The sequence below is a fragment of the Misgurnus anguillicaudatus genome, chromosome 7 (assembly GCF_027580225.2).
Source record: "Misgurnus anguillicaudatus chromosome 7, ASM2758022v2, whole genome shotgun sequence".
Lineage (NCBI taxonomy): Eukaryota > Metazoa > Chordata > Actinopteri > Cypriniformes > Cobitidae > Misgurnus > Misgurnus anguillicaudatus.
The window spans coordinates 22999577-23015034 of NC_073343.2; the positions used below are offsets into that span (position 1 = coordinate 22999577).

The 15458-nt window shown below is 38.9% G+C and overlaps 1 protein-coding gene across 2 annotated transcripts in view; it reads right to left on the reverse strand.

Annotated features, from left to right (window-relative positions):
• The window catches only part of LOC141348965 (mitotic deacetylase-associated SANT domain protein-like), a 36828-nt gene that overhangs the window by 16444 nt on the left and 4926 nt on the right, over positions 1 to 15458 (reverse strand). For both annotated transcript variants that reach the window (XM_073869596.1, XM_073869595.1), the window contains exons 2-7: positions 11704 to 13495; positions 8263 to 8565; positions 7627 to 7987; positions 6423 to 6489; positions 1767 to 1909; positions 1510 to 1613 (exon numbers count right to left, since the gene is read on the reverse strand). In XM_073869596.1, the coding sequence (XP_073725697.1) occupies positions 1510 to 1613; positions 1767 to 1909; positions 6423 to 6489; positions 7627 to 7987; positions 8263 to 8565; positions 11704 to 13131 (2406 nt within the window). In that variant the 5' untranslated portion in view covers positions 13132 to 13495. The remainder of the gene's footprint in view (positions 1 to 1509; positions 1614 to 1766; positions 1910 to 6422; positions 6490 to 7626; positions 7988 to 8262; positions 8566 to 11703; positions 13496 to 15458) is intronic.

The window sequence follows — 15458 nt, forward strand, 5'->3', positions numbered from 1 at the left end:
CTAACCTTTTTCCCATTTTATTTATAGCAACTGTGAACAGGAAATGATACAGACAGATAAAAAATAACACAAGCAGGACCCTAACCTGTGACGTATGCATAAGCACCATTGCTCAACATATTGAAGCATGTTTACTTTTTGTACAGCCACCCTATAGTATTTAGTCATTGAAGCAACAGTTAATATATCTGCATTAGATAAGAAAACATTAAACAGATAAGATAGCATAAAGACAATTCCAGTTAAAGTGATAGTTCACCCAAAAATGAAATTCTGTCATCTTCAAGTTGTTTTAAACCTGTATAATTTTAACCATGGAGCCAATGGTGCTGTTTGGTTAAAACGTGTATAAGTGACTTTTTCTCAATTTAAAACAAGACCTTTCCATAGACTTATAACAGCATAAACAAAAGATCATTAAATTATTAACCCTTCACATCACAGATCACACTTCGGGGTTTAAATATGTCCCTGAAACGCATAACTTTTTGAAAAACCTATATTGCTAACTTTATGTTATTCAGTCAGTTAATAGACCTCTGTTGCTTGTGGCTTTGTGTTTGATGCAAGTCTAACAACTTGTCATCAATCAAGATAAAGCTTTTTACAGCAATGAAATCAAACCTGTTCTGCTCTTTTATCTACACCAGAAACCTCAAATGCAACTTCTCGCACCATCATGCACTTCAGAAGAAGCTTCTGTTTAGAACTACGACACCGAATCAAATGAAATAACAATGCAAGAAAATTTTGCAATTTTGTTTGAAAGGTCACAACAAACAAAGCGGTCACTCCACTCATCTTTACTGTCGTTTTGGACAAACGCCTGTGATTGACAGCTAGTTGCTATGACCACAGTGTGACAGCTCAGCAGTATGAGACTGTGGATGTGTTGTTGCAGCTGCTGCTGGCTCAGCTGAGCGAACGTTGAAAAAGAATCGCATCAAAACGCGCGCACCATTTGCGTCCCCATAAAAGATGCATGTTTGCGTGTGAGTGCACTACAATGCTGTCGAGAAACACAATGCACACCATGTGATTTACATGAGCATTTTTCCGAAATTACGTAAGAGTGTTTGCATGACTCGCTCACATATGCTGCGCCTTGTCAGGCTTTGCAATTCAGAATTCCACATTCCAGGTAAATCCACACAGTGGCAAAACTGGTACGGCATTGCGTTAGCAATGTCAGAGTTTCATTTTCTGGGAATGCATGTACACGTGACAATGCACAGCTTCAATGCATTAAAGCATCATCCAAATGCATGCATGTATGAATGTAATCAATTCATTTCAATTCAGCCAATGCACTGCCTAAACGGGTATTTCCCTTTTTTTAAACAAATTATCATTCAAATGTGTTCCACTCACAAGGCTTTCCCATCCTTAAATGGCACCAAAGAGTTCAGTAACTCAGTTTAAACAGTGATCTTGTTGGTGTAAACCACACAGTGAAACACATATACTCTTAAATAAGGCCAATGTGGCATTGCATCCCATGAGACTCACCATGATGTCACCTTTGCATTCGTACAGGCAGTGCATGGCCAGTTCCTGATTGGTCCCACCTCCACACAATGCACTAGAGCAAGCCAGGTTCATGAGCTCGTCCACTGCCGAAACAAAAGAGGAATGTCAAGGATTCAAGTGCCAGTTATGCAGATTTTATGGCCTTTTTTCAAACTAATGGAGTTAAATATGAACAATAGCATATTTTCTTGCAAGTTGCATTTATTTCAAATCTTAATGTAGTGTTAATTATAAACCTCTCTGCTGTTTCTGAGCATTGGCCTCCAGGTCAGGCAGTGGCGCCCACACCAGTTCAGCTTTGTGTGGGTCGTGCTGCGCTGCCGAGCGGTCCCTGAGCTCCGGAACCTCTGCTTGGTACCGCGATCCAATATTTATCCGACTGAGAGAGAAAGAGATCCAAACAAAACAAAATGTAATTTCTTGAGACCACTAAAACTGCTTCTACATTTTCTAATTTCAATTTTTAATTGCAAAAAAATTACAAAAAAGTTGATTTTCAGATTCTCAGTAATTGGGATTCACTTCTTTTGCCTCATTTACAACATATTGAATCCAAATATTCAGTATTCCAATGAACATCTTGGGTGTGCTTCAGTGAAAGCTAGTATGACTAGAGCCTAGTAAACAGTAACAGTCAATCTGTTAAAAGAGACACTCCACTTTTTAAAAAAAATATGCTAATTTTCCAGCTCCCCTAGAGTTAAACATTTGATTCTTACCATTTTGGAATCAATTCAGCCGATCTCTGGGTCTGGCGCTAGCACTTTTAGCAAAGCTTAGCACAATCCATTGAATCTGATTAGACCATTAGTATCGTGCTAAAAAATAACCAAAGAGTTTCGATATTTTTCCGATTTAAAACTGGACTCTTCTGTAGTTACACTGTGTATTAAGACCAACAGAAAAATAAAAGTTGCGATTTTCTAGCCAGATATGGCTAAGAACTACACTCTCATTTTGGTGTAATAATCAAGGACTTTGCTGCTATAACATGGCGGCAGCAGGAGCAATGATATTAAGCAGCGCCTGAAAATAGTCCCCTGCTATTGAAAGTAACCAAAGGGACTATTTTCGGGCAGTGCGTAATATCACAATATTTTTTGTGTGATGCTAAATGATCTAATCAGATTCAATGCTATGCGGATTAGTGCTGCACAATTAATCGCATCGCAATCGCGATGTCAGTCTGTGCGATTATATGACAGCAAAATGTTGCAATTATATTAAATAAATAAATGTGTGGACTTGTTAACACAAACTTTCTGATAACAGTTTGATGATTTTCCTTGCTGTTTAAAAAAAGAAAGAAAAACGAACAAAAAAGGCAGTGCATGTGTGTGGTGTGCGTCGTCACTTATACCAGAGCGAAGATGGATGCAGAGGAGGTTGACAGTGATCTGGTAGCTAAAAAAAACCTCTACGTCTGTTGTATAGGGGTATTTTGGATTTATGATTACTGACACTGAGCAGTTGCTACATCACGTGGCAATACAAAAACATTTATAGTTTTACAAATACACATTTTAGCATTATCACTAAACTGTGTATCTATTTTCCTTAAAACCCATCAAGTTGACTCATGATACCATTTAGTATAATCGCAATCGCACATCGCAATATTAGCATCAATAACCGCAATGGGAAAAATTGCCCAAATTGTGCAGCCCTAATGCGGATTATGCTAAGCTAACAGTGGTACAGCCAGACCTGGGACCTCATGTATAAAGTGTGCATACGCAAAAAAACGGGTCTGGAAACATGCGTACGCCAGTTCTCGCGCAAAGGTTGTGATCTATAAAAAAACAAACTTGACAGGAGAATGGGCATGAGGGTGAGATCTGAGGATGATTCATGTACGCACACTTGCAGGTGATCTGTGATTTATTAAGGGAACATTGCTTTGTTTTATAAGTCTTAATATTTTTTGGCTTATGCCATTTTTAGCTTTTGTGCATACATAGACTTTTAGTAAGGATCCTACGCAAAGTTTTATAAATGAGACCGCTGGAGATCAGCTGAATGGATTCCAAAATGGTAAAAATCAAATGTTTTACTCTAGGGGAGCTGGAAAATTAGCATATTTTCAAAAAAGTGGAGTGTTCCTTTAATAGTCAATGCCACAAATTGACCTGGAAATAGTAAAGAATCTTTAAACTTATGCCACAACTTATCCTAAATGTCACAACATTTTTTAAACATTGGCAATTTTTGATTTTGTCAAGTTTAACTTTTGGGACCCTACTGTATGCATCATATTTAATTAAGGGTGGGTTGCACCAACAAGGATTAGGCCTAAATCTGGTTTAAATCAAAGCTTATTTAATAATTCCGTTGCACCAAACTTTAAACCTGTTTAAAAATAAACAGGTTTAAATTTAAACTGTCATTTTGATCCAGGTTTAAATCTTACAGTAAATCTAGATTATCTTTAATCCTGTTGCTCCATTACTTTAAACTCCGTTTTAAATCTCAGTGAGGGATTAACTTTAAACTTGCATATGAGGAGGTTTAAATATGTTTTTTACAATTAAATGTCTGGCTAAATGATTAGAAACACATACCGCAAGCATGGTGGCGCTATTCAAAGATGCGTTTATTATAACATCTCAACAAAGTGAGTTTGGCGGCTCAAAAAGATTATTAACAGCACCGGTGACAGCTACCGATGCTCGTATGTGCTTCTCCTCTGTCACGCGCGCTCCAGTCAGACGAAGGACAGTGAATGAACGGACACACGGTGGCGCTTCATGACAAATGCGTCGACACATCTTGTTCATTATAGCACAATATCTGAGCTTTGCGATATTTCCTGTCACAATATTTCCTGGTCTGTTAATTGTTTTAAAAGATTGTCAAATGTTTTTATTTGAATCAGGCCTTTAGATTAGCCTACCGGTGTATGTAGGTGATTTATAATACAAGAATTACATTACCTTTGCTTGCATAAACTGTTTATTTCCTTTTTGAATGACAACGTCAACATTGTTGCTGTTTAATTACACCGGAAAATTCAACATGGCGGACAAAATAAATCGCAGATGAATGATTTAATACAGTTTAAAGGTTTAATCTAAGATTTGTTAATCTGTGTTTAAATTTAAGTGGTGCAACACAACTCGAATTAAAATTAAACTGGGATCAACAAACCCTAGATTAGCTCTAAACTCTGCTTAATTTAATCCTTGTTGGTGCAACCCACCCTAAGTCTGTTAAAACCCAGCTAAAGTCGTAATATAATGTAAAGTAATGTAAAGAACATTCAATCAAAATATACCCTTGATCTTTTTTAATATTGACTGAGTAAAGCCATGTCAATGATAGATATCAATGCGAAATCAATGAATGAAATCAAGCTCTGATGCTCCTAATCTCATAACTGATCATAAGACTTTAAGGCTAAAGGATTGCACAGACTGGGTCAACATATACTAGCATCAGCATATACGATGCAGTTGAAACCCCTAAATCTCGCAGAATAACAAACCTAAAGTTACACTTAGTCATCGAGAACACTCAACACTAAATTACTCAAATAAGATTACTTAAGTGTTTTCACATGTGCCTGAAAGCAAACTGCATACAAAGATACAATATAATACCTCCAAAGAACACTGTGGCAAAGTACAAGTCCTAGAATTGAAAAAGGCTGATAGCCAAATAGGAAAATCAGTAGGACAGAGTGCATTGAGAGCTAAATATAAAACTCAAGTGCAGTGCTAGTCTAAAACACGTCCATTTTGCAGGAAATTCCTGGAAATAAACCAAATTGATGCCACTTCATTCAAAACGTTGGGCGTGTCATTTCATAGACATTAATGATGACAAAGAGTTGTTGAGACTAAAGGGAAGTTTTTCATTTTCTGAGAATTCAAGCAATGCCTTGAGTGTAGACTTTGACCATGCCTAGTTTGCATAAAATTAACACCCTGTGTTTTTCAAAGCCAAATGTTCCAGTATCTGACTGCCAAGGTCTGGGGATAAGACGAGACAGATTTTGTTTTATTTTTTGTTCCGGGATGTGTTTTTGCCTTGCCATATCAGAAAACGAATGATTCGCAGCCATGCACTGACAGTAAGTGAGAATGTCTATGTTTCGCTAGTCTCAAATGAACATGGAGTATACAGAGTATCGCATGAACCGACTGTTACCAGTGAGAAACAATATCCCATAATTCTCTCTGGTCAGCCACTCTCATGTATGATTTAAGTAACCTATTCAGACATTGCTACACTATTAACACATCACCATGACATAAACATGGACTTTGCATCTGTAAACTACACGTTGTTGCTTAAAATCAATGAACATCATAACATAACTAAAAATAAATCTGTCACCATTTACCCTTATGTGGTTCTCTTTTCAAACTCTTGACATAGTAAATTTGTGACAGTGACACCCCAAGTGACATTATGAGGTGTCATGGTGGCCAATTCACAATGAAATTGTTTAAATATTTGCTTGTTTGTTCCAACAAAACTGATCTGAGCATATGGAAAATAAACTGCAAGCAGCACATACTTTCTAGCTGACACTCTTGAGTGTTTTATTAGGTGTTAAAATGAGTCATAATGTACTTCTATTGTTTTCTCTTCGCTCAACCGGATATTCGTGAAATGATTCTGATTCTGTGTTCTGGAGGGGAAAGACAAAAGTCTTATGGTTTGGAAACAACCCAGTGAGTAAACCACACAGACTTTTCTCTTTTCTGGGTAAACTACATTTAAGTCAGCTGTATCAAACAATAATAGCTACATTTGCATATCATTTGTGTGAATACATCTAAGAAACCAGTGAAGGATAACTGCGTCATGCCAAGTTAGATAAAAGGAACTTGCAGGCTTATTTAGGAAATCAGTATACGAGATATTTCTGAATTTTGTGTACTTACGGCTCAATGCTGACAGGTGTAGCTTCATTCATGGCAGAGAGCACCGGCGGTGTTATATCACTGCTGTCTGAACATTTACAAACAAAAAAAACTTTACTTAGATATGAATAATAAATATGTCTTATTACATACTGTCCTGGTTTTTTTTTGTATATGGTAAAGCGAAGTGTGTTAAAAATGGTTCACAGCTTTATCCAAGATAAAAATGCAATCCCACAATGCAGTGAAACAAAGTGAGTAAAGAACTAATCAAAAACAGCAGTAGTTAAAGGAAAACACCACTGTTTTTAATATTTTACAATGTTTTTACCTCAACGTAGACAAATTAATACATACCTATCTTTATTCAATGCGTGCAGTTTAACTTTGCACAGCACATCGTGAATGTGTTAGCATTTAGCCTAGCCCCATTCCTTAGGATCCAAACAGGGATGAACCCAGAAGCCACCAAACACCCCCATGTTTTCCCCATTTACTGTTACATGAGTAGTTACACAAGTAAAAATGGTGGCACATAATAAAACGTTAAACTATCCGAAGGCAGGAGTGATAATGTTACTGCGGCAGAGGTCGAAGTGCTGCAAACTAAGTGCATACAATAGTTTTTTATCCGCTTAAAAAAATCGTTTTATTTTGTACCACCATACTTACTCGTGTAACTACTCATGTAACGGTCTTTAAAAACGGAAAACATGGAAGTGTTTGGTGACTTCTAAATTCATCGCTGTTTGGATCCTAAGGAATGAATGGGGCTAGGCTAAAAGCTAACACATCCATGATGCGCTGTACAAAGTTGAAGTGCACGCATTGAAAAAGACAGATATGTATTCGTCTAAGCTGAGGTAAGAACATAGTAAACTATTGAAAAACTGTGGTGTTTTCCTTTAAATATCAAATATTGATTAAAAATAAATGTTTTATTCAATACCGCAAGATTCAACTAATTAAAAATAGATCATTTTTATCAATATTTGTCCATGCGATATATTCTGGATAAATGCATTAGCATAGTGATGCAAGCTAACATCAAACTGACATAATACATAAAATAACTGCTATCTATATAAAGTGTCTCAAAACGATTTTATGACAGTTAGGATGCTACCTAAAACTTTTAGACTTGAAGCAATACGGACCTGAACTCCTTACAATTTTATTTCTATTTTTAATTTTTATTACTACTTAGACAGTAAAAGAGACTCACTGGAGCGTAGGAGGCTGCGGGTAGCAGATTTGGGCGTGGCAGGTGGAGGTAGCCCCTGATTATTCGATGCTGCACTGGCAAATGCAGCGGCTGATAGGAAGGTGGAGAAGTAAAGTCCAGAGCCCTCTCGAACGGGGCTAAGGATGGGCGGCGGAGTATAGGGAGGCATGTTGAGAGGGTTGTCAGGCAGACGGACAGGTGAACGTAGGTGGCTCTGGTACGGTGTGATGCTGGAGTAAATTGGTGGGGCAATGAAAGTGCCAAGTTTGGGCGGAGGAATGAAGAGCGGTTCTGGCCGAGGTCGTCGTTTGGCTTTGGCTGATTTCCCATCTGCATCACTTCCGCACTCTGCTCCGCCATTCTGTTAAGAGATTAGACATTATATATGCTTTAATAGTCAATTCCACTAGTATAGTGGAGAAACCCTTCTGAATACATAAACTATAGGCAATCTGGATGACATAATCTCAAAGCTGATAGCGAAATGGGGTAAATGCTGGATTAGGGTGCAGAGAATAAATCATTGGGGGATTATTGGGGGCTTTTAATCCTAGGTTTAAAGGGGGATGGAGTAAGTCAAATGGCAGAACATGACAAATTATGAGCAAAGAAAAGAAAAATCGGTCATGTGCTCACCTGGCCTGTGCTTTCAGACAAAGAGTTACGCAGCGAGCGTCGTCGCGTGACGATCACAGACGGCTTATAATCTGAGCTCATTTCGTGAGAGCCCAAAGGTCGCAGTGGCCAACTGGCTGAGAGTGAGGTCTGCTCGTGGTCCGGAGATGAAGGATCAGTCTGCCTTACTGGTACGGAGACGGGAATGACCAACGGCATGAGGCTTTCATCTCTGGGCCTTTTGGCACTAACTTGATCCACCTCATCTGCCCCTCGACCTGGACCAGACGGGGCCACTGGGGGACTCCAGGGCCTGTGTGGCTCCTGCAGACAACATATATGATTAACACACTGAAAATTAATGAATAAACAAAAAACCCTCACGGTAAAGAGAATCCTATCTTCCTTCTATACTTGATACACTTGAGGTAAATAACTGAGTGCTCAAGTTCTTATAAGATAGTACTGAAAATGATTTGAGACCCAGACCATCTTAGGGTGCACTCACACAATATCAACATCTCATTTTCGACGGAGGTGGCGTTTAGTGGCCTTTACATCTGAGCGCTTCTGTATACATGAGTATTGTGCCACCAGCATTTAAAATGCTCAAGTCCAACACTCTTCTGGCTATGTTAATGATTATTGATCATCAGTTCCTTCTATGTCCGTTTTACAGAACTACATTTAATTTTACCCAAAACAGGAACAAAACTAGAATTAGACATGAGTGGATCTTTTAATTTCACAATGGACCAAAATTTCAAAATCTCTCCACACAATGATGTTTGAGTCACAAAAAAGCATTGTGGGAGGAGCACCAAACCCTTGTTTCCCTTATTGTGAGAACAATTCCTGTTTCTCTTCATAACTAACTCTAAGTGGAAGCAATAAAGCCAAGAAAATCAAACCACTGAAACTTCATTGACCTGTTATAAAAACAAACTGCAATAAATGCGTCACTACAACCATGTGTCTAGCTGGAAATTGCGTGAAAATGTAGAAATCCCCGAGGATGTGGCCTGTCTTATCTGAAGTCCGACCTTGCTGGCACCGCTGAGGTATTCAGCTAAGAACATGAAGCCTTATTAACTGACTTACTCTTGAGCAAGAGTCATGCAATAACGCCCATCAATACACAAACACATCACAGACGTTTGTGAGAAAGTCTGTGAAAACAACAGTTTTCTACATAAAATCATTGCACATAATGTAAAGAATATTTCCTGATATATCCTGACATGTCCAAGATTGACATCAATGTAAAATCAATCAAATTTTGATGCTCCTAATCTCATAATTTGATTATAAGACTTTAGCCTGGATTTTACAGAGAGGGTGGCTTCTTTCTACATAGTTGAAATGAAGTTGACATAAGAGCTGCTTTATAGCAGTCACTTAGAGACGGTGTTACTGTGTTGTTATCTGGCACACAGATCAACCATATACATACTCACACACCCTTTCTTTGTTATCATCAGCTGGATGTCTTAAGGGAGTACTGTTGTCCTTTTAAAAAGGAAGTTTACGTTACAAGGAAAAGACTGAACTAAATAGCATGTCCCAGAAAAAGGTCCCCTCCTAAAGTAATTCACAAACGCTTATTTCACCAATTATTTGCAACAAAATAATAAACAAAGCAAACACTCATCACTAATCAAAAAATGAAAGATGAACTATCGGCAATAGGCCGAAATCTCTTTTCAATCCCCCAGTCCAAAGAATGACAACAAAGACCGAAGTATTGTCCATTTTTTACGTGTATGCGAGGGTCCGTACAGTGCCATGGCGCAATTTCCATCATCAGAAGAGTGCGCGCGTACTGTACGCGCATGCATTGAACGTCTGTGTACAAGTACGAGTCAAAAAAACTATACTTTGCAAGGCTGTGCATTCGATTGTGCACGTACATTCGTGTTGTAAAAAACAAACTATACTCCTTAAGCTGACAATTACCCGTGCAATCATCAGAAAATTTTTTGAGCTTTGGACCAAATGTTTAGACACATAAGCATGCCTGGTTCTGGGTAGAGGGTATACAGCTAGGACCAACTCTTGCGAGATGTTGGGTTTTTAGGTTTAGGTTTGGGGGTATGATTAGGATGAAAAACAACGGTTCTGGCTAAATAGGATACAGCTATGGCCAAAATTACGTGAAATGTTGGGTTTAGGGTTAGGTTTAGGGGTAGGATTTGGATGAACAACACCGGTTCTGGCTAGATAGGATACAGATATGGCCTAAATTCAGTGAAATGTTGGGTTTAAGGTTAGGTTTGGGGGTAGGATTAGGGTGAAAAACAACGGTTCTGTCTAGATAGGATAAAGCTATGGCCTAAATTCAGTGAAATGTTGGGTTTAAGGTTAGGTTTGGGGGTAGGATTAAAATGAAAAACAACAGTTCTAGCTAGATATAATACAGCTATGGCCTAAATTACGTGAAATGTTGGGTTTAGGGTTAGGTTTGGGGGTAGGATTAAAATGAAAAACAACAGTTCTAGCTAGATATAATACAGCTATGGCCTAAATTACGTGAAATGTTGGGTTTAGGGTTAGGTTTGGGGGTAGGATTTGGATGAACAACACCGGTTCTGGCTAGATAGGATACAGATATGGCCTAAATTCAGTGAAATGTTGGGTTTAGGGTTAGGTTTGGGGGTAGGATTTGGATGAACAACAATGGTTCTAGCTAGATAGGATACAGCTATGGCCTAAATTCAGTGAAATGTTGGGTTTAGGGGTAGGATTAGGATGAAAACACTGGTTCTGACTAGATAGGATACAGCTATGGCCTAAATTACATGAAATTTTGGGTTTAGGGTTAAGTTTGGGGGAAGGACTAGGATGAAAAACGCTGGTTCTGGCTAGAAAGGATACAGCTATGTCCTAAATTATGTGAAATGTCGGGTTAAGGGTTAGGTTTGAAGGTAGGATGAAAAACGGTTCTGGCTAGATAGGATACAGCTATGGCCTTAATTACGTGAAATCTTGGGTTAAGGGTTAGGTTTGGGGGTAGGATTAGGATAAAAAAACACCAGTTTTGGCTATATAGGATTTTACAATATTTTGCTGTAGCTGTATCCCTTCTAGCCACAATCAGCATGCCAGTGGGCTGAGGGTGTGGTGCACTTGCTGTCATTTGTTTGAAGCGTCACCCAAGAGACAGTAGTTGGTGTTGCCTTTGTTCTGGATCTACAGATTTTGTTACCTAATGGTTACAGTCAGTGACTGTCTTAAACTAACATAAAACTTTCTAACAACCAAGAAACCTGCAGAACCTGTAAGCATTTCAGACAGGTAAAAACACATATTAATGTCAACTTCTTGTAGGTAAGGGTAAATTATGACCCTTCCCTATCACAATATGAATTGCCAACAATATCACAGAATCTTTGCACACTCTAAAGTTCAAATATCAATTTAGTTTTAGTTAAGTATGAAAAAAGAAAGGAAATATCAACTCACCTTGACGCTACGTGGGGGAAGAGATTCTCTTTCCGAAGCCTTCTGAGCCAAGGTTTCCAGATTAACCTCTTGTGAAACCCTCCTCTTACGCCGTGTGCTCTGAATTACGCCTGTAGGAGCAGCTCTGATGTCTTGCATAGCACTGGTCTCGGTAGCCCCGTTTTGTGAACCTTGTGTTGGATGATCAGCCGGCATTACAAATGGGTTTTCGGAGGCAGGGCCCGCGCCCTCTTTAGAAAGCCGGCGTGATCTCCGGGGCGCAGGCTGATGAGTCTCAATGGATTGCTGGGGTACAGAATCCTGGGGCTGGGTTGTCGGTGGATTGGCCGTCTCCTGGGATTGTCCTGTTAATGAGGGGTGATGCTGTTCAGTTGAGAGTGCATGTGGCTGTTGGCCATCACAGTATTTGTCCACTACATGCTGGTTCTGATGTGGTGGCTCAGATTTTTGTTGTTGCTGCTGTACCAAGTCCAGTTGTTGCATATGTTGTTGTAGTGGTGGCCGAGTCTTTATCAGCTGTGCGTGCTGTTGCAACGGTTGCGTTTGTGAAATCTGTTGTGGCGGTTTCTGACGAAGTACCTGTTGCTGCTGCGACTGCTGACGCATCTGCTGTTCCAGCTGCTGCTTTTCGTGGTGCCGCTGCATTTGTCTCTGCATCAGCTGTTGCTCCTGCAACTGCTGAATCTGATGTTGGGTATTTGCCGGCGCATTGTAATTCAAATTTGGCAAAGTCCAATTGTAACCGGCTACCAAGTTCTGCTTAGGCTGTCCAAAAGCTAACTGGAAAGGTTGCAGAACAGAATTCCCAGTGGTAGGTTGGTTGTGTTGCTGTGGATTTAACATTCCAGGCTTTTGTGTCTGTTGAAAGGTTTGCTGTTGCTCCCAGTCCATGCTCCGTGCGGTTTTGGCATCCCTAAAGGCCTCCACGCTAGCCACTTGTTTTTCGGTTGCCCTGATAGCGGAGGGTTCAGGTTGCTGCTGAGGCTGGTTTTGTACAGGCATGCCCTCATGCATTTGTTTTGCAAAAGCAGTCTGAGCCCCTAGGTATGGGGCAAAGTTCTGGGACCAAGTTGTCAAACTTTGTGACCAATTGTTTGGTCTCTGTTGAGGTTGCAAAGATGGGTCTTGGTGTGGCCACTTCATGGCCATTGTCTGTTGGTAGTGTCCACGGCTTTGTTCACCCTTCTCTGGGCTGAAAATGACAGAATTGAGGTACATATGTGGCGCATCTGCATTGGAGCTTTCCACACCCCCTCTGTCATTGTGACCTGGCCCTGAGGGAGGGACACCAATCCCATAGTACGCTGGAGCTTGTGTATGCTGAGAAGCTTCTTTCATTGTCACACCCTGGTCGGCAAAGAAAGTGATACGTTTACCTGTTCTCTTTGCGTTAGGCTTCGGCTGAGGTTGCAAACTCATGACTTTCATGAATAACGATACTGGTGACGGCTGGAGTGGGTGGTTCAGGTGGAGACAAAAAAGTTTAAATCTCCAAACCACACAAAGTTCTCCCCAATATGAATAAATGTGTCAGAATATCTCTCTGACCTTCAGATCTTTTGTTTAATCCTTAAGTTAATGGTCATCCAAACCTACTCAACATGGTAGGAATATGAGTAAGCTTTAAAATATAAAACTGCAGCATCCGTTGTGCGGAAAAAACAATTGCAGTGCAGTGTGGCTTTAACATGTCTATTTGTTTTATCTTCACTGCCCGATCTTAAGCTCCTGGGATGTTAAACTGGGTCGAGAGCTCTTTAAGTCAGCCTGTTGCCCATTCATAGGAGACAACCTGAGAAGAAAGTAGTCAAAATATTATAGTTAGCCAATACTTTGAGCCTTGAAGGGGGTTAAACTAAAATGCACTTTTCAGCATTTTCATGAATGGGGCACTGCAGAAAGAATTAAACAAGAAAGGGGGATTGTTGAGGGTTGTGTAGCTGTGCTATTTGTAGCTTAGTGCACATGAAAAAGTACATAGATTATAAACATTTAGGGTAGTATGTTCACTGTGCAAAGAATGCACAAAAGGACACTGACTAATCTAAGCGACCAATCAAAGTGAAACGTGTGTCACTGTTAAATGTGTGAGTCAGAGGAAAGTGAGATTTGGGGGTTTTATTGTATCTGCAGAGAGTAACAGTTTGTAAGAGCAGGACAGATGTACAGTTGCACACATCCCACCGAGAGTGTGAAAATATACCAGCATAGTTTCAAAATGAGAGATGATTTTAAGGTGTTTCCCCAATAGTTTACATTAGTATACAAATACGATCAAGTTATTTAAATATCTTGAAAATCAATAGAAGTATACCATTAACATGCTTTGGTTTCTTTCTTTTTTTACAATAAACCACAGAAGTGTCACATCTGCATGCATAAAGACATTTCTAATTTAAATTAGGGCTGCACAATATATCGTTTCAGCATCGACATCTCAATGGCTGCATCTGCAAGAGTCACATCACCGAACATACAGAGCATTCTGCAGGTTTCAGTCGGCAGAATGAAATCACAGATGTCTCTAGGAGGAATTAACTTCTGTCTTGCATTTTTGTATAGCTCACCGATTTCTCACAAACTAAGCATTTCCAAGTAATCTGGTGAAGTAATACAGTATTTCTTACACTGCAGAAAAACAAAGCATTGCAATGTTAATCCTTCCCCAAATCATGCGTGCTAAATTAAATAAATGGTAACACTTTACAATAAGGTTGTATTTGACAATAGTTAACGCATTAGCTAATTTAAACTAACTATTAACAAAATAGTTCAGTTATTATGAATCTTTGTTAAATGTTATTTAATGTGATTGTTGACATTTTTAATGTTAGTTTATTGTGCATTAACTAATGTTAACAGTAACAAAAAAAAAATATTTTGAAAATCTATTAGTAAATGCTGAAATGAGCAACATCGAAGTCACAATGAAACGAAGGTAGCAATTGTTTAATTTTCCCCGTGGTGACGTATACGATTGAAACGGCTAAAAAAAAGGTAAGACTGGACTTGAATTTGTCCATCAAGAACTGATTGGATCGTTTGAAGTAAGGTCATATTGTTATTTGCTAATCGCTGCAATCTTTCCCCACCTGGCACATCATATGACCAGAAATAAAGAGGGATCATTTCGAGGAGGGGAGGAGATTTGCGTTTTTGATTAAAAAATTATAAGGGCACATGAATTTAAAAAAATAATTTTTAAATAAAAATGAAAAAAATTACAGTTTTCTTTACAATTTTAATGCGACTTTATTAATAAATGATGAAGTAATGATATAGATGTAGTGTTGTTCATTGTTAGTTCATGTAAGCTAATGCATATACTAATGTTAACAAATACAACCTTATTGGTGTTACCAGGTAAATAAATAATATGCATATTATGAGTTCCATCCATTAGCGAATAACAAAAACTAATTTTGTTAAATATATATATAGGGATGCACCGATCCACATTTTTTCACTTCCGATCCGATCCTGATACCTGAATTTGGATATCGGCCGATACCGATACTATTCCGATATCAGCGCTGTATTTGCTGCATTTAATATTATCATTATTGTTGAATTTATATGATACTGAAATAAACTCCTCTCAACAGGCAAGTATGATATGTATGTGTATGTATGCATGCATGTATGTCCCAAAAGGCAACTTGAGGTAAATTTAAGGTCAGAAAAGGAAGTCAGAAAAACAGGGAATCCTGTTAACAGGAAAAATCCCATTCTGAAAACAAATATGCAACTGTAAG